A 20,000-nucleotide genomic window follows, 5' to 3' on the forward strand; every position below is an offset into this window, starting at 1 on the left:
TTACATAATAGATTATGGGATGATGCTTTCCCTGTAATTTTTTATGGCTTGACATACCTGTTGATTTGTGTTTTTTGTAGTCTTCCTTCTCTGCTCTGTTGTCATTTAGGCTCTTCTCACTTGCTTCTCTTTTTTTGAGTAGAGAGTTACTTCTTCTCTCTCTCATTTGAAATACTAATTTGGCCTACAAAGTGAATTTGTGGCTTAATGAGTGCACCTCCCCTTCCCCTTTACAAATGAGCAGTTGTTTTTTCAATCATCAAACAATAGTTGAATATTTTTTTGCTCATTACCAGTTTGTGTGTGTGTCACATATGAATGAGCACAGTAACCTTGCGTATTAACATAAAATGTTTTATTACATAACTGAAAACTGTGTACCAGTGCAGGCAACTGTATGCACCTGAGACAATATGCAGTATTCACACATTTGCTCCTAGTGACATGTATGTCATGTCATATTAAGAATGGCTATCACATAGGACACACAATGATATCTCACTCCTACCATGCATGCTTTGCACCTTCATAGCCACATACCTTTGCAGGAATTTTGGCCATAAACTACTTGAGGCCAGGTATGTGCCATGTTTAGACACATCTTTTTTGGTGTTTTAGGCATTGGGTTACTATGCATACTAATGTTTAATGTTTTAAACAAATAAATGCTAGACACCATACTAGAAAGGGATACAAAGAAAAAAGGGGGAAAACAAATATGGAAAATTTATCAAACTTATCCCACCCTTGAGGGTTCTAACACACTAATAAGTTTAGCTACCAGGTCTTAATTTTATATTAATTATCCTAACATATCTCCCCACCTGTTGGGTGGTTTCAGAGTTTGTATTCCTTTACTGTTACTGTCTCATTCAGTTTGAAGATCTCTTTACCCATTGCCACTAGGGATGGCTTGTATGTGTATGCCATGGTCTCTGTATTTTTAGTTAAGTAATTTTATTTACACAAATGGCTCCTTCTATCTCATTTTGTTGACTTTTAATAATAGATATTTGTATTTTATTAACTTCGTAATAATCATAAATAATAGTAACAACAGTATCACTGTTAATAGAATGAAATACAAAAGGAATAATAAATAAATCTTGAAAGTTCAGGAAATGGAGAAATTAGGTGAGATCACATGAGCCTACTGACTCACTCCTAGGTGGCTGAGCACTTTTGGAGCCATCTATATAGAAACAAGAGTTCATAAAACAAACCTAGTGGGTAGTTAATTTACCAGGTTGCAATGGGTTAAGTAGGTTTGTTTATCATATTTTGCTATCGTTTTATAAGCCTCTTACATATCTGTAAGATGAGTTTATATTATACTCCAATTTTTCACGTTTCTTGACTTAATGTAATCATGTGATATATATATATATATATATATGTGTGTGTGTGTGTGTGTGCTATATTTTTATAGGATGCATGTGTGCGCACTTATTCCACATACATTACCTTGTTTGTATATCTTTTGACTAGATAATTCTTATGTTGTTGTGTATTTTCAGAGTATAGATTGGGAACGACACTCAAAAGAATGCTGCTGCAATGTGCAAGTTTAGGATAAGTATTGGTGGAACCTACAGGTTATGTGTCACTGCTGGTACAGTTAGAGAAAGGATTTCCTAGTTGCAGGCAAATATTTTCTTAAAGTACTTTTTAATTAAGGGTATGACATTAGAGGGAATGATCATTGATCATTTGATGCACTTGGCAAAGCACTTTGCTTCTGAATGTTCTTTCTTTTCTCTTTTTTTCCTTCTTTTTCTTTCTTTCCTTCTTTTTATTTTTATTTTCCTTTTAAAAAGTATCTACTGTTACAGCAGGTATTCATATTAACAGATTTGATAAAGATCCATATTTTTTTGTATACTACTTTTTAAAATTATATCAATACTTTGTGTGTTGTCAAATGCACAGAACCTGCACACATGCGTGCACACACACATATATAAATATATGCATGTACACACATACACACACTCATACATATACATACACACACGTACACACACAATTACACAACCATACAGACACGTACACATACTCACACGATTACACACCTATACATGCACCCATACACACACAATTACACACCCATACACACACACGAACACACAATTACACACCCATACACACACACGAACACACAATTACACACCCATACAGACACTCACGCACACATACTCACACGATTACACACCTATACATGCACCCATACACACACAATTACACAATTTTGCACACATACACAAAGACACACCAGTTTATAAACATTATCTATAAGTGTCTTAACAGAGGAAATTGTTGATATTTTAAAATGTTGATATTGTGCAAATGATAAGATGCCAGGAAAAAGGAATATCTTTATAATGTGTAAAAAGTATGTGACTAAGGTCACAGTTGTGTATATGAATATTTTTTATTGAAGGATTGCTTTAGGTATTCTAAAGAACTATTGTTATGTATAAGTACATATTGTACTCTGTTTACATATTCACTGTATAGCAATGGCAGTGCCAGTTTGTACTTTTGATAAAAGTTACAAGTATTTTTAGCTTGCATAAGATTCATATTTTTCTGACTTCCTTTCCTTTTGAAAATAAATTTACTTTATTCATATACATGTAGACTTTTTTCATTTTCCCATTTCATTAAAAATCTTAGTTATAATAAACTATATACATATACCTGACTTTAAAAAGTTGTATAAAAGGTAGGTCTATAGTTTCACATCATTTAACAAAATATGTTGCAATAGGATTTGCTTTACCAAACCCATTTATAAAAATATTAATAATAAAATAATAATGCAGTTCAAAATGTTTATTTCTCATTATCTATTCCAACCTTTGACTTGGTGTTAATAAAAAATATTTTGCTTAACCCTACACTGACGATGCCAGAATTTTCCGTGTGGCATAATTTCCGGGACTACTGTTAACTGTCAAATCTTATCGCCTGGGCGTTCGTTGTGTACAGCCAGCCCTTCCCACTCACTAATTAGAGTGAGTCATGACGCATATAAACATGCTCATCATGAAGGGTAGGCTTTCCATGACAACTATAGCTATGCCCCCCATCAGCAGAGTATTAAATTAATCTTCATAAGGTTCACAAAGCTCTTACAAAATTTTACATGTCTAGACCAAGACCAAGCCCAATGCTTGAGGATCTCCCCTACCCTGGGCCTCAGACCTGAACTCAACTAATTTTGCATGGTCTTTTCTTATTCCCCTTTCATTTTTCCTATCTTTCCCAGCTCTTCTCCAGGTATTGAAAGGATGAAAGACATTTTGTGCCAGTCATGAATGGTTACAGGGAGCCATGGGCACAGTATTCCTTTGGTTAATTATCCAGCTCTTATCCCTCATGGGGACCCGGAGGGATGGACTTTTTATCTCCTATATGAATCTTACCAGGACCAGTAATGGAGATTTTGTACTCTTATTAGGGGCACTGAGGCTTGCCCCTTTATCAGCTAGCTTCCCTGAATCTAACTCCTCTGATTCAGTGATCCCTGACTCTCCTTTGATCACGGCTTCAACCACTACTACTCACCCCCTTCCTCAATACTTGATGTCAACTTAACCTATCCCAAATCATCTACCTTCAAAAGCCACTCCTTCCTTATTCCCAATATTCTTCACCCCATCTGAACAATCATCTTCATTTTCTACCTCCTCCTCCCATATTAAGGGGAAGAGTCATTGGTATGATCACGAAATTCGTTTTCCGGTCCTCCTTGCTTTAGTTTTTTAGCTAGGCCATTAATTATTTTACACAATGTGCATGGATATGTGATGCTTGAGCACAAGAAATTTTACTTTAAAAAGCTGCATAAATGTTTGCATTAAAAAAAAAAAAAAAAAGTACAAGATGATAGAATTCGCAAATTATGTAATAGTTTCCTTATAGCAAATAGTACTGCAGTTTCCTTCTGACTAGAGTTAGTCAACAAATAGGAGTACCAATTGTAGCATTTATGTAAATCTATCTGAAACGACAATGTTTCAGTTACCTTGCCAAAAAGCGCTTTTGTGTGTGTGTCCGTGTGTCCAAAAATTCATCATTAATTTTTTCAGTAAAAAATGTATTTGGAGGAAATAATGTGTGACTTAGCTACAGTTAGTAGATACAAACTGGACGATCATTTTGCAACAAGAATTGTTAAAATCGCGTAATTACATACAAAGTTAACCTTACTATCATGTGTGAAAATATGATTTTGAGAAAATATCAGTTTTCGTCATTCATCTTCATTACACCATAAAGGTCATACCAATGATTACCAAATGTGAATATCTAATTAGACAATTCCTTAGCCTTTAATATGAGTCCTGTGGTAGAGGGTCAGGCCTTGTTCAGGTAATTTTAGGTCATCTTTATGTAAAGGTTAGGTTAGGTTAGGTTAGATGGGAGTGTTCTCTGAAAAGTATACTTTCAGATGTCAAGGCTCCAGGTTCCCTGTCATTTACATATACTACATCATAAACCATATATTACACATTTCTTATATATAAATGACATATTGCCAGGTTTTCAACAGGTTGAAAACAAAACGTGTACTCCGGACAACTTTATCAATCGCACTGTTCTCCCGTCCTTGCTGCTGCTGCCTGCCTACTGAACGTAGCCTAAACTATCGTACAGTAGTATCATACCAAAGAAATTTGCAAAAAAAGGCCAAAAAACACTGAAAATACAAGAAAAACAAAGCATGAAGCAAAAAGGGGTGTGGCAGCATGAGGGCATTTAAATACTCCAGACATTTAAACCGCGGAAAGGAGCGCGTTATGCATCTGGCAACCGGCACCTGGGGTGCGTCACATGCTCATGTTTCCACACACAAAGTTTGAAAAAATTGTAATTTGTGACCCGTACCGACGACTCTTCACCTTAAACTCTTCAACTTCAGCGCTCTCCCCAGAGAATTATCTCACTCCATACCACTCCCTCTCCCTCCTGTCTTGCCCCTCTATAATACCAACCTCTACAAACCTTTTAAGTACTCTGTTTAGCCCTGCCAAGTGGGATCAATTTTTTGTGAATCTCTCAACAGTGCCTTATGCTAACAATACCTCCAAATCAAGTAAGCAAAGTTTCTTTTCACAGCTGTTCCGACCACTCACACCTTGTCACGGTTACATCCGAGTCCCAAGCCGATGCACTATCTATCCTTTTTAACCTCACTTATAAATCTATTTTTGCCCAACCTCTCTTCCTGTAATACTTATACTGGAATTTCTTCCATCTCCCCAGCTGATTCCCCTGTCTATGATAAGGATTGGTCAGACTGTAAAGACAACCTACTTGCCTGCCTTGTTGTTAACAAAGCAGTAGCAGTACTGTGCAACACTATTTTCATTTACTGAAAATTTTCTGCCATGTCAACATCTGGGGTCAGTAGTAGCACACACAAAAAAATAGCAATAAGGTGAGGCTTGGGGCAAAGCCCCGGGTAAGGCAGGATCATAGAGTATTATGAGAGTCTTGTGGCCAAAAGGTTAAACATGAGTTAACGATTAAGACAAAATATGTTATATGTCAAAGGTTGTGGAGCAATGTAGGTTAGTATGGTACTGAAAAGGGCAAAGAAGAAATAGCAAACAGAGTACAAAGGCCGTTCATGACTGACACAAAACCAGCTAACAAAACCAATTTTAAGATGTGGACAGAAAAGGGGGATAAAAATAGAGATCATGCAAAATTAGTTGAGGCGATGGCTGAGGTCCAAAGGTAAGGGGTGATCCATAACATTGAGTCTCAGTCTCCATCTCCTAAGCTCCCCTACAGCATTAACAGGCAGGGGATTGAGGGGATAGCACTATTCCAACCAGAGGCTGTAGTGAGTCCCACTTCAGTATCGCCAAGATTACCTTCAACAGACATGACCTTCCCATAAGGTCTCTATAGGAGGAGAACCTTGCCTTGTCAGACCATATAAACCCCTACCCCATCAATATCAGAAATGTTGGCATTTTGAGCACTATATAAAGCACTGTCGCTCCACAACCTGCTGCCCTCTATATGCCCAACCAGGTCATGACTATTCAAACTGCCATGCACAATCATTTATATGTCCCAATGAAGTGGCTCCCAAAATACATTTTATAGGGGCTCCCTTGCTAACAAGTTTTGACTCTTGTACATTTCTTAGATACAAACTTGGCCTTACTATGAGAGGCCAGATATGAAGAACACTGAAAAAGTTTTTTATCCCTTCCTATTCCAATACATATCACCTCTCCTCTCTACCCCAGTTGTCTCTACATCCCCAGTACTACTTCCCCTATCAAATAGTCAAATCCTTTTTCCATTTCCATTTCCATTTCCAAATCCTAGTCAAATCTGTTTTCATTCTAAATGCAGATACTCGATTATCCACAAATCCTCCCCCTATGTCTGGTTCCTAATCCTCACCTTGCCCATTGCACCAGACACTAAATGAGATGTGGAGGATACTGGGAATCAGGATGGGGTGTCTTTTGAGTTATAACCTGAGTAGACGATTCAGAATGGGTCAAGTTGACAGCACACGAGGAGTGGTGTGTATTCATTAAATCATTCCTTTCCAAGCATACCAAGTTAAATTTGCCTCTTCAACTTCATAATTTCCACAATTTGAAGGTCTCTCACATGGAATGTACTTAGCACTATATTATTCCTTCTAGCTTCTCTTTATATGATACTCCCCCCCTACTTCCCTAACAAATTCCTTGGATTCATTTTTGACTCCAAACTTTCCAGGTGGGACCACATCTTCTATATCTAAGAGAAAACCTGCCATCATCTTTGCTCCTACAGACTCTCATATATCCTGGGGTTTAGACCACAAAACTCCATCTTCATATTCAACTGATCCTCTCCTCACTTGACTATGGCTGCCATATCTGTTACTCTGCCTCTGCCTCTACCTCTACCTCTCTTCTTACCTTGATACTATCCATCATTATGGTCTACATTTAGACCTGGGCACCTTTCACTCCTCTCCTGTTGAGAGCCCATACGTTGACTCAGGCCTACCTTGCCTTTCTCTCTTTCAGGAGCTATGTACATTTTCATCAATTTTCTCTCCCTAAACTAACTCTCCCCAATCCCTTCTTCCTACCTTTACCTCTTCTCCATACCTACCTTCTCCTTTCTTTGTCTGTATAGATGCACTTCTCTTCCATTTACCCTTTCCTCACCTCTGAACCCAACCTTTTTCTACCTTTAAAATCCCACATTGGGGTGTACCTATCTCCCATATCTGCTCTTTTTTCTGATACTCCAAAATTAGACCCCACCCCTCCAGTGCTCACATTTATACAAATTGTTCCAAATCCCTCTAGGACTGATTTTGTTGTAATCTTTACTTCCCATACTTTCAACTTGCCACTTCCACCTGAATCCAGTGTCACTACAAAAGAATTGTATGTAATCCCATTCACTTTAGAATGCAAACCTTCCCTTCCTCCCTCGTCCTTAACAATTTTCACTGACTCCAAACCTCAATATCTCTTAACATAAATAGCTTCCATTTGATCTAATTGCCCTAGTACCTTGACTCCTTCCCTTTCAAACCTTTACCTTACATTATACCCCATCAGCTCCCTTCTCCCTACCCTTTTCAATACCTAATACCCTCTAGTACTGTTCAACCTTTAAGTTTACCTTAATCATTAACTTGCTCCTAACTTTTTTCACCACTATATTTTACCAGTGGTATATGACCTTGATATCTAGTGCATTTATTTGTTTTAATCATTAACTATTAGCCCAAGTATCATTACAATTATTCAGACTTTATTTAAAACAAAACTTTAGCTTCATACATTTATTCAAGATTATTCATGATTGCCAGTATTCAAACCTATGTCAATATAAATTGGAGGACATTATAAACATAAAAATATATTGCATCACATGACTTACACATCTATTGTTTTCTTTTTAACATTATCTATTTTGGGAGACAGTAATTTAAATCTGATTATTTATTTATTTTAATGGGACAGCTTTCCTTGAAAAGGAGTATCATTCAATGGAAATATTATACTTTTTTCTATTTAAACATTCACAATCCACAGTAAAGCACACTCTAAACATTTTGAATCTCACCTTTGCTGAAATCTGATTGGTTGTTTTACAAATACAAAACACATTCAACCATAAACTCATTAAAAATAATGATGACAATAAATAATGATAATTATAGTATTAAAAAATAAAAGCCCACAATTAATTTCCTGTGGGTATACAAGGAAAACACCTCTACTGACAAAGTAAGAGTCACGCTCACCCTCCAGGGACACAAGACTGAAAAACCTGAGTCTAATTGTGACAAAAAAACAAAAAAGAATTCAAGGGTTCCAAGTTCATTAAGAGGACATGCTACATGGGATGGCTTCCTTCTTTAGCATTACAATAAGACGAGGGTCTCTCAAAAGAATTCTAATGGGTGTACTAGGACTCTCAAAGAGAGTAATGAAAAGATAATGACCAAAATTGATGTACATATACCATGTTGCATTGGATATGATTTTCTGATGAAATTTTCTACTTTCAACGTTATCTGAATCACCATTATCACTTATCATGCCAAAGAAGAATTAATACAGTTCTTTTCAAGTGACACACAATCGTTTGCACAGAGTTTAATAGCCATGTTTTTTTTTCTCTCTCTCTCTCTCTCTTTATGCAAGCTAAATTAAAAAATGCAACTCCAAAAGTTCTATTTTCTTTAATTTTGAGAGAAAATAATTTACACAAATTTTCCATCACTGAACATGGTAAGCTTGAAAACAAGCTGTAGCAGTCTGATAATATTCCATGTCACATCACCACAATATGTATTAAAATCATTCACTACAATGTGCCACATACAATGGCCTGCACATGGTTCATCACTGTCCACTGTCACTATAAATAATATTCCTTAATATATATTCACTTCTTAGCTTACGCAATCCTAGCTTCTTGTGGGCCGTTCAGTCACTATGTCCCTTTCCGCCACTTTTCTGCATGAGTGTATTCCGTCATGGGCTTGCCGCCAATGCCACATGTGCCAATGCCAACTCTTCCATTTGCTGCATCCGGAGTGGCAAAAATCGACTTTTTGGTGACTCCCTTCAATTTTTTTGTCTGGAAATAAATATCACTGAATAGCAAAATTGTATTATTTCCTACTGTGCCTATGATGTCATAAACAAGAGTCTGGTCTAATTTCAACATCAACCCAATCAATCCAGGTGACAAGAAAAAAAAAAAAAATTGGTTGAATATGCCAAGAAAAAAACTGACTGAAGGCTGGGGTGAGTGGAAATTTGGTTGAAGGCCTGGGTAATAATAATGACTTGCCACAAGTGCACAAGGCTCTTAGGGGTGATTGGACTCGGAAGGCATTTAGGAAGGGGCTCGCATTATTTCCATCAGTAAATGAGTATGGAATGTACCATCAGTGAGTAATGACTGGAAGAGTGCTTACTCCAAGAAGGACACTATTTCCATGCTCAGGATCCTATTCCTGCCAGCTATGACCAACAGTGCAGGATGTATTACAGAAAATTGAATATTATAATAAAAAAAAAAAAAAAAAAAAAAAATGTTATTTATTGTTACTACACACAGCAATAGCCTACCTAGAGAAAAGAAACGGAGTCTACATAGGAAACAGTCTACTACTATCTTTATACAGTATATCAAATGACAAATATAGACTTTGGAAAAAAGCAAAAAATGCTTAAGCAGAAAAAGATTTAATAACATTGTAAAGGTGAGACAAGAGTCTTTAATGCACACAAGTGTTCTTGTGGGCTAGGTCTAAAAGACCATCTGGTCATTTTTCAGCAAAAAATCACCCATCTTGCTGAATTTCATCTAAATGCATTTTCAAGGAGGTTCAGGGCCTCTGAATCTCCCCTGTAAATTTCAAGGCCCACCCACTATTTTTCAGGTGGTAACAGCCACTTTTGATATCCACCGAAATATGATATTTCACCTTATCGTAGAAAATTGGCAATTGTGACCTAACAATTAGATTTAAAAGAAAATGAGATTATTTCTTGGAAGCTTATAAAATTACATGTAATTTAAGACCTACCTTCATTTTTACGGAATACTCTAAAAAAAATCTGGCACGTGTTTGAAAAACAATAACACATTTTTGTATACAAATACATAAAAATGATATGCCATTCATATGGAGTATTTTCTTTTTATTCTGTTTTAATCATATTTTGTCAGTTTCATCCTTGAGCAAAATGTTTTGAACATGCAACCCCCCTTCCCCACTCATATATCATATATATATAGTTTTACACCGCCCTGTACTTGTATATCTGTATTTCACTGGAGTGTTGGTGTGTTTCATCCTGTTGTTACAAGGCCTGGTGGGACTGTTGCCTCAAAAACACATGCACACTCCCCTTCTGTTGCATCCTGGTCTACAAGTGTGATATTTGCTAGCATGGAGAACGATCATATTTCAGACCCTCATTGTATGTTGTAAACCCCTTTAGAGCAACAATAAGAGGCAATACTAGATAATTATATCATATATAACTATTTCATATACGATTTGTTACCAATAATGTAAAAAAATAAAGAGGAAAAAATCGCAATATTTCTGTAGATCTATGGCATGATACAATAATGATATACAGTATTTTCATGTGCTTCTTGTAAAAGTGACATAAAAAATCGTCCCTTTTATGGTTTTCAAAAAGTCGCCTACGTTAATATTCACAAAAAAAATAGTAGGTTAAATTCAAATAACGTACATCCACCATGCAATATATGAAAGATTGTTCTATTCAGATATGAAATCAGAATGGCTTTTTTTTTTTTTTTTTGGGGGGGGGGGGTTCTTTTAGAAAAGAAATTACATGGTCACTGTATGCCAAGAAACACCCCAACTCCAGTGTGACCCTTTGTAGTCTTCAAAAACTGTAGCACATGCAATTTACTCTGAAATAAACGTTTTCTAGCTCATTTCATAGCTGAATGGTAAATCTAATGCTTGTGCTTCTTTAAAAGTGACATAAATATCTAAAAGTTGTCTATGCAAAATATTCGCAAACTAAAAACTAAGTCATAATCAAAAGAAGTGCTTCATACAAACACTAGATAAAAGGCTTTTTGGTCTGAAAATTAAATCAGAATACCTGTGTTATTTTGAGGAGCTTTTAGAGAAATTTCTGAAAATCGTCAATGTAGGCCTATGGCAATGGATCTGCATCCACCATAGACTGGTGTCACTCATTTCTTTAAGGAGCTTTTGGGTGTGGATGTGAGTGCCCGCAGGTGGGTGTGAGTGCCCGCAGGCTTACCTAGGCTAAGGCCTAGGTAAGCCTGGTTGCTGCTTACTGTGTCTTGCTCAGGTGGAGGATTGTGAGTGCTGAACTCGGCCCAGGTGGGGCTGAGCTGTGCCAGCCACCAGGGAACGAGGGGAGCCTGCGGTCCAATGGGTGAGCCGTGAGGTGTCCGGTCTCAACCAATCAGGTCTCAGCATTAGTCATCGAGAGGCAGCCGATGGTGAGGTGCTTGAGGATGCGGCTGTGGACCTGGACCTAACCTGGGGGAAGTATGCCGTGCTGCAGGTTGTGGGGGTCGGCCACAGGTACTCCCATTCCAGTGAGGGAGCTAAGTGAGCAAGCGATAGCCGTGATACTCCAGAAGGCTGGGTATTGTGTCACTCCGGAAAGTCACCAGTATGGCAATGGATCTGCATCCGCCATAGACTGGTGTCAATCATCTCTTTAAGGAGCTTTTGGGTGTGGGTGTGAGTGCCCGCAGGTTTGGCTGGGGTGCTGGAGATCGACGGGGAGAGTCGGGGCTGCTCCCCCAACGGCTAAGGCCTAGGTAAGCCTGGTTGCTGCTTGCTGTGTCTTGCTCAGGTGGAGGATCGTGAGTGCTGAACTCAGCCCGGGTGCCAGAGCTTAAGTGGGGCTGAGCTGTGCCAGCCACCTGGGAACGAGGGGAGCCTGCGGTCCAATGGGCGAGCCATGAGGTGTCTGGTCTCAACCAATCAGGTCTTGGTATTAGTCATCGAGAGGCGGCCGATGGTGAGGTGTCTGAGGACACGGCTGTGGACCTGGATCCAACATGGGGGAAGTATGCCGCATTGCAGGTTGCAGGGGTCGGCTACACTACAAACACCCCAAATTAGTGTGATCCTACTATAACAAATGTTGCTGAGTGAGATACTATTACTTGCTAGGAATTTCTGCAATACTCCAGAAAGCAGGTAAATGATAGAGGATTATGTAATGGGAAGATCATTCTTAAATCTAATTTTGTTAATGCCAAAAAAGTTAATACAAAAAACAAATTACCGATATCTTGACACTACCTTTGTAGCCACAAAAGCTGTAATAAACGCAATTTTAGCCTGAAATAAATGTTTTATGGCTCATTTCATTGCTGAATAATAAATCTAATACTTGTTCCATTTTGTTTTTGCAATTTTTTCCTGTGCTTCTTGTAAAAATAACATATATAAAAAAATACATACATATATATATATATATATATATATATATATATATATATATATATATATATATATATATATCACTTTTTCTTTTTCTACTAAAAGTCCGTTACATCAATTATTCACAAGGAAAAAAAAAAAAGTCAAAATTGAAAAAAAGTGTTTCAAACAAGCACTAGATTTAGGATGAATTTATTCAATAATCACAAAGGATGCATGTGTAATTTTTTCTGGATTTGATAGTTTTTGCTTCTGTTAATTTTCAAAATGGGAACTTGGTGTTCTTTTCATTTTTTGACTATAACTCGAAAAAAAATCAACCACAGAAATCAGGCTAAGGTCTGCATGATGGGTGCAAGTTTCATCAAAATCAGCAAGAAAAATAAATAAATAAATAAAAAAACACCAGACGGTCACCTTCAGTGAGCCTAGTGCTCAGCTTTTGGGCCACCTATGGGTAGCAAGTCACCTAGAGAAAATCATCCACACAAATTCTTTCTCTCAGGTAAAGGTGTTTCCTGAACATCTTTATCATAATGACTATTTCTTTTTCTTGCTGATTTTTTTTTCTTTCCTTTCCTTTTTATCTTTCACCACTTAACCCTCCTAGCAATGGCATATTTTGAAGCCCAAAATAAAAGTTTTAAGCTGGCTTCAAAATCGGAGTGCAGGGCTGGCCCGGAATCTGCCTGCAACGGAATCAGAGCACAAGCTCCGTGCCACAGCTTTTGAAGACTACAAAGGTTGTGTTTCAAGATATCAGCATTTCATGTTTTTTTTTTTATCTTTTCATTTATATTTTCGTACTAACAAAAGAAGATATACGAATAGTTTTCCTATAACAAAATCCTCTATCATCTACCTGTATACCAAAGTATTGTGGAAATTCCTTGTACATACTAATTTCTCAAAATCTTACGTATGTTGTGGTAGGATCACACTGAACTGATGCGTTTCTCGGTGTACATTGATCATTTTGAAAAATTGTATCAAAATCAAAAAAAAATATTACAACCATTCTGATCTGAATAGAACAATCTTGTTGCCGAGTTTCTTGTCTGGCCTCACGTAAAGTGAGGCCTAGTTTATATCTGAGGACTGCTACCTCACATTCAAGCTTATAGGTAGGTCAGGTCCTATAAAATACATTTTGGGAGTCTCCACATTTAGGACATGTACGTGATTAACCAGGGCAATTTGAACGGTCGTGACCAGGTTGGGCACACAGAGGGCAGCGGGCTGTGGAGCAACAATGTTTGGCTGGGTGGCCAAAACACCAACATTTCTAACATTGACGAGGAAGGGGTCAATATGGTCTGACAGGGTAGGACAATCCACCAATATAAACTTTACAGAGGAGGTCATGTCTACTGAAGATAATACTGACATGGGACTTACACTGGCTCATGGAAGAAATAGTGTAACAAGGCAAGTAAGTAGCTAATTTTCACAGTCTGACCAGACCTTGTTGTAGATACAACAAGCATTTTTTTGGGATAGAAACAGTTCCAGTACAAGTATTAAGAGAGGGGTGAGGTTCAGCAGGAAAGGGTTTGACAGTAAGGTCAGTGCACAAGCTTGGGATTCAAATGTAACTGTGACAAGGTGTGAATGATCAGAGCAACTGCGAAAGGTAACCTTGCCTACTTGTTTCTGGTGGCACTTTTGAAAGAAAAGGGTATTCTCAGAATAGGAGGCTGTGGGAGGAATCACAAAGAATTCATCCCACCTGACTGGGCCAAAGAGAGTTTGCAGAGGTAGAGGCAGTAGAAGGACGAGGGCGAGAGCAAGATGGGGCGGTGTTGACTGGAGTAGTTTTGTGTGTGTGTGTGTGGGGGGGGGATAATAAAGATGAATAGTAATAAGGGAAGAGGGGGTAGACAATGAAGAGGACTGTGCAGTAGGAGATGGAGAGGAGAATGTTGGAAGAGAGGAAAGGGATGCTCTCTGGAGGTTGAGTAATAACCTAGGTGGGTGTTTGGAAATGTTTAGAGTTGTTCATAAGTGTCGAAGAGGGGGAATTAGTATCAGTGGTCAAAGGAGGGGCAGGGGTCTGAAAACCATCAAAATCAAAATCAGATAGGCTAGTTGGTGAAGGGGCAAGCCTTAATGCCCCTACTAAGGGTAAAGAATCTTCATAATTGACCATGGTGAGTCTGAATAAAATGGGGAAAAGAAACATTCTACCCCTCAATATCCCCATATGGGATACAGGATAGGCAATTAACCCATTACCGCGGGTATATTTTGAAGCCGAAAATAAAACTTTCCGGGTGGCTACAAAATCTGCACGCGGGACTGGCCCGGACTCTGTCCGCGAGCCCCGATACAGCGTCACACTAGCGGGTGTCTCATATGTGGGACACCTATCGTAAGTGGGTTAATTTACAGACTAGGCAATTAATTAAGGGAATACCATGCCCATGGCTCCCACAGGCCATTCTTGACTGACACAAGGCCAGCCTTTCATCGTTTCAGCACAGCTCTCACACCTTAGGAATGGGATAGAATAAGAGGATGAAGAAGATATGGAAGAGGAAAGGAGAGAAGAAAAGACCAAGCAAAATTAGTTAAGGCGAGGGCTGAGGCCCAAGGTAGGGGTGATCCCCTATATTGGTCCTCAGTCTTTCCTAATCCCTCCCATGATAATAACAAACAAGGTATTGGTATGGTTTTCTGTGAATATTTTAAGTAGGCGACTTTTTGAACACCATAAAAGAATATATTGTAAATCTTTATTGCATCATCAAATAGATAAAAAATAAGCCATATTATGTTCATTTTGGACTGAAAATGTATATGCTAAGCACAAAAGTGTAGAGTGCAGAAATATTACTTTTTTTAACATTATTGATAATGACTTAGTATAAGACATAGTTGTCAATGATATAATCATCTTTTATTTCCCTTTATAGTTACCCAAATTGGATTTCACAACATATTAATGGTCAGAAATATAAACATTTTCCATACCAGTGAATATCACACTCGGAGGGTGCGATGCAACAGAAGGGGCTGTGTGGATGTCTTATTGAAGTGAGGGTCCCAGGCCTTATAACCCTATGAGATGAATCACCCACCTTTCACACCAACACTCCCATGAAATACAGATATACAAGTACAGGGCAGTATAAAACAAAGTATGTAAGATATATAAGAATATACAGATCATTTCCTTGTATTCCATGACCTTATGTTTATGTATATTGGTACCTACGTTTGTTTGTTTGTATTGTTTGCAAGATAATTCAAACAGATTTTAATGACATTTTTACCAAAGGTGAGTTTTAGCCTAATTTAGGCGCCATGACACTTACATGGTGATCTGGATTATGATTCTGATCCAGGATTTTTTTTCTTTTCCAAATTCAAAAAGTTATAGACAGATTTTAACCCATTTGCGCCGGGTGTCACACATGTGAGACACCCGGAAAAATAAACATTACTGGGCGTCCCGCCGGTGTGACACTAGATCAGATCTTGCGCTCTGATATTGACACCATGTGGGCAGCTCACAGGCAGGTTCCTAGACTGGCCCACACACCAATTTTGAAGCCACCCAGAAATCATTTTTGGCTTGAAAATGTACCGCCGCTAGTGGGTTAACGAAATTTTTGCCTGAGGTGTGTCTCGGCCTACTTTATATTCCATTAAATTTTGGTGGTGATCTGGATCATTTTGAAAAAAAATCTTTGTTAGTATTTTTTTAACTCTTCTCAGAATTTTGAGATTATCAAAAAAAGAAAAAAAAATGCAGGTTGGTCTAATAATATGCAAAATTTTATAAGCCTCCAAAAAAAGTTTTTTTTATCACATCTAATTGTTAAGTCACTGCTACCACCTTAAAAATAGCGGGTGGGCCTTAAAAAATTCAGGGGAAATTTAGCGGCCCTGAAAATCTTTGGAAGTGCATTTAATTCAATGTCAGCAAGATGGGTGACTTTTTTCCGAAAAATAACCAGATGGTCCCCTTAAGCTACAAAAATCTTCTAAGGACTCAATAGAGTTCAGAGTGTATCTTCCATTCAATGAAAATTCTTACAGGCCTGACATCAATCTAGAAACCATTGTACTTGTTTTATGACCATGGGCTGTAATTAAGATTATGGATGTGAAATTGCCCAAAAGAAATTAGTGTAGTTACTGTATTAACACATAGCAGTACTCATTTTAGACAAAAACAAAGAACTTATTAGACTACTCAATTTTTGTCACCCTGCCATCACACACTACTATTGACCACTCTTGCCTAATATTCTGTGGGATACCCAAAAACCAATCAATTTTTTCCTGACACCCTTCAATGGAGCAATTCTTGCTTATGACCCTTATTTACATTTACATATTTTTACAAATTAGCCTTGGCTTACCCCTCTAACTTTGGTTGAAAATGCTTGCCACTTGGCCTTGTCTGCCTCGTGTGCCTCCTCTATCATTTTTTGACGATCGTGTTTCTTCTGCTTCCTCTTTTTAGCCTGCTGGCGCTGGGCTTCCATCTGCTTTCTCCTGTGAATATGGCATTTTGTCTTTTGTTGTAAATGAATTTCATATTTGGAGATTGGGTACAAAAGTGAAGGAATGCTACATTTCCCCTAATACCCACAAGAAAAAAAAAAAAAAAATTATTCCAATAGATTTAGAAAGTTAATATCAATAAAGCAAATTCAAAATCACGAGGATACTATCACAAAACAGTACATATTCATAATCAAAAATGAATGCTGCTCCTCACTATATTATCACCAGTTACATGTAACAATGTGACTTCATACTTATTCTTATCTAGTTCTGCCGAAGCACCAGGCTTGTGTTGACCTCTGCTCTCCCCTGGGATTCTCTCTTTCAGTAACGATAGCTTAGTAACATCTGAATTTCCATAACCCTCGAAACTTACAGCTACAAGTCCATCATCTGTTATGGCATCAATAACTGCATCATACCTGCAATACAAACAATCATCTATGAACATTTCTAAATAAGATTAATAACTGTATAACCATAATAGATGCATACCTTTCATATTCATTTCTCATCCAACTTCTGGTGATACATGGTTAATGCATCCTGGAAAACATTTCTACCACTAGTACTGATATAACCATGATTTTCTTTTTCCTAAATTCTTTACTTTTTACATTATTTTCCTTTATCCTTTAGAGTAATTAATATATCTAAACTTACCACTGAGAGTCTTCTGACCAGACAGCCAGGCACTTATCCCCAACCTTCCATGCTTTGACAGCTCCTGAGGTAGTGACAGGTTCCTCTGTACTCTGCCCTGCATTTGTTGTTGCAGAGTTGGCTGCAAGTTGAAGATAAACCTGTATATCTAAACTTTTGAAAAGTACCATGTACAAGAATTTCTATCTAGTACTGGTAAAATGTGTATGACTGTTAAGAAAGACTTAACCAAAAGCACAATCAGTTCAAAAGTAGGTGGGAAATGCGCTTACCTTGCGCATCAATTAGATTTCTGGTGAGCGTGATAACTTCCTGTAAGTCTCCTTTGAGTTTCAGCAGCTCAGCATTGTTTGGGTCTGAGGTCAGTGCTGCCTCAACCTGGAATTCAAATAAATATTCTCTAGAATATTATAGGAGTATGAAAAAAATATGTGCACCATTTCACTGCACTGAATGTACTTTTACAAGATAATTCCTGTAATGGTGGATGTCTGTTGTCCATTTCCAAAGTCCAGAGGCCATGGCATTTGCTGCATAAGCAAATCCAGATCTTTTTTTTTTCTTTTCTTTTCTTTTCTTTTTCTTTTTTCTTTCCTTATGAAGCCAGAAAGGAATTGCATATATCATTAAGTATGTCCCACCTGCACCTCTTCCCTAAACAATTACCCACAGGTCCCCATACCCTGTTAAATGAGGAGGAGGGTAGGGATAACACAAAAACACATGGTTTGTGGTAAAAAAAAAAAGAAAGGTTTATTCTAGGCACAGGCCTACATATTCATCATGTGATAAACCACAAAATGTTAATGAGCAAAGGCAGAGGTAAACATCCCTCTCCTGCTCAATCCCAAGTTACAGTCTTAGTTGACATTCATACTGAACTTGTTTATTAATTGAATTTCAAGCTATTTTTTGTTGGTAGACATGTAAAGGAGTCCGCTGACACCAAAGCTGAAGTAGATAAGTTCTAGAGAATTACCCTTCCAACAAATGTTGACATAAATTTTAAAATTAAAGGCCTTAGAGCACAAAACCTACACACACCACTACAAAGATATACCCAAACAGATGAAGCCAATTGGTTTTGGATATTAGCTAGCCAATAAAATTATTAGAAAACAACCCTGTTTTAAAGCCATTATAATCATTTTCTTAACATTAAATTATAGCCTTCACCACTGAAGTTATACTATACAAAATCAAAACATATTTGACAGTTATCCTCAAAAAGCAAAATGCTGTTATCTGTAAAGATCTATTTGTGATTCTGAAAAATAATACAAAGCATAACTTGGAGAAACATAAGCAAGGTTTATTAAACTTACACAACAGAAGGCAAGGTATAGTTAGCTTTTCCAAGTTAAAAGAAAAAAAAAAGTTACCAAGAATTGCCTTGGCATTATGTAGCAGCTTTTCTCTTTACATTTGAAATAAAAATGTTGAGGTTGTTTCTTAACATTCACTATGTTAACCCAATGTACTGTCAACTGGAGTTTTGTTTTAAGAATTTTATTAGCTCATGGCTTCACAGGTACTCAGCTAAAAGGGGGCCAATCATTATGTATATTTCATCCCACCTAATTTCCCCTTTCATACAGTTTTGGAGATTTTTTTTTTCTTGTGCTATTAAACCTTTGGATCCAGGTGACAAGGATGTCTTGTCATGAATAGATTTAGCCAAAGGGGAAGTGACAAGAACATCCTGTACCCCCCAAAAAGATTCAGCCAGGGGACAGGAGACAGCAATGTCTTGACATGGAAAAGTACTGCTGAGTAGCAAATAACAGGGAAATATCATAAATGAACAAAGCTGCAGGAGAAAGGTTGTTGGCACTGCAAATTCATCTGTAATGTGCAATCTAATAGCAATATGAAAAAAATCATAAAGCAGTATGAGTAAATAATACCACAAATAGACCAGGATACAGTGATGTCAGGGTAGCTGGGAAGGTAACAAAATTAGAAACCTACAGCAAGGACCTGTCTACTTAGACATACAGGGAAATGGACATCTGCCAGTCAGTTGGTGAGTGTGGCCTACAGGCTTATGAAAAAATACACAAAAACTTGTCATGGCAAAATATGTCAAGTACGACATAGTTTATTAAATAAAAATGACAAATAACATTTTCAATGGTGGGGTACCCTTGGCTGAGCCCAAAATCTAGAACATAAAAATCAAGCTACATCAGCTCATGGGGTAACAACTGAGGACCAACTTTAAATGATGCAGTGATGCTAGCACTATCCGAAAATATCAATGCCAGACATTTTCAGCAATGGGGGACCTGTAATAGATACCCCAAAACTTGAATGCAGAGCTTGAGTAGTTCAT

At 37.6% G+C, this 20,000-nt stretch overlaps 2 protein-coding genes across 2 annotated transcripts in view; one reads left to right on the forward strand and one right to left on the reverse strand.

The window, feature by feature from the left end:
- Positions 1-1,514: 1,514 nt before the first annotated feature.
- Positions 1,515-2,832, forward strand: LOC113821675 (putative uncharacterized protein DDB_G0271606; the record flags this gene model as incomplete). The annotated part of the gene is given in 1 exon segment (XM_070114538.1): positions 1,515-2,832. A coding segment is annotated over 1 exon segment (57 nt), but the record flags the coding sequence as incomplete, so codon positions are not given.
- A 4,981-nt stretch (positions 2,833-7,813) lies between these two features.
- Positions 7,814-20,000, reverse strand: part of LOC113821676 (survival of motor neuron-related-splicing factor 30) — a 14,840-nt gene continuing 2,653 nt past the window's right edge. The window contains exons 2-6 of the mRNA XM_027374189.2: positions 17,938-18,043; positions 17,666-17,786; positions 17,257-17,424; positions 16,855-16,990; positions 7,814-9,135 (exon numbers count right to left, since the gene is read on the reverse strand). Coding sequence (XP_027229990.1) covers positions 8,989-9,135; positions 16,855-16,990; positions 17,257-17,424; positions 17,666-17,786; positions 17,938-18,043 — 678 coding nt within the window. The 3' untranslated portion in view covers positions 7,814-8,988. The remainder of the gene's footprint in view (positions 9,136-16,854; positions 16,991-17,256; positions 17,425-17,665; positions 17,787-17,937; positions 18,044-20,000) is intronic.

Source organism: Penaeus vannamei, chromosome 36 (genome assembly GCF_042767895.1).
Source record: "Penaeus vannamei isolate JL-2024 chromosome 36, ASM4276789v1, whole genome shotgun sequence".
NCBI classification, from domain to species: Eukaryota; Metazoa; Arthropoda; class Malacostraca; order Decapoda; family Penaeidae; genus Penaeus; species Penaeus vannamei.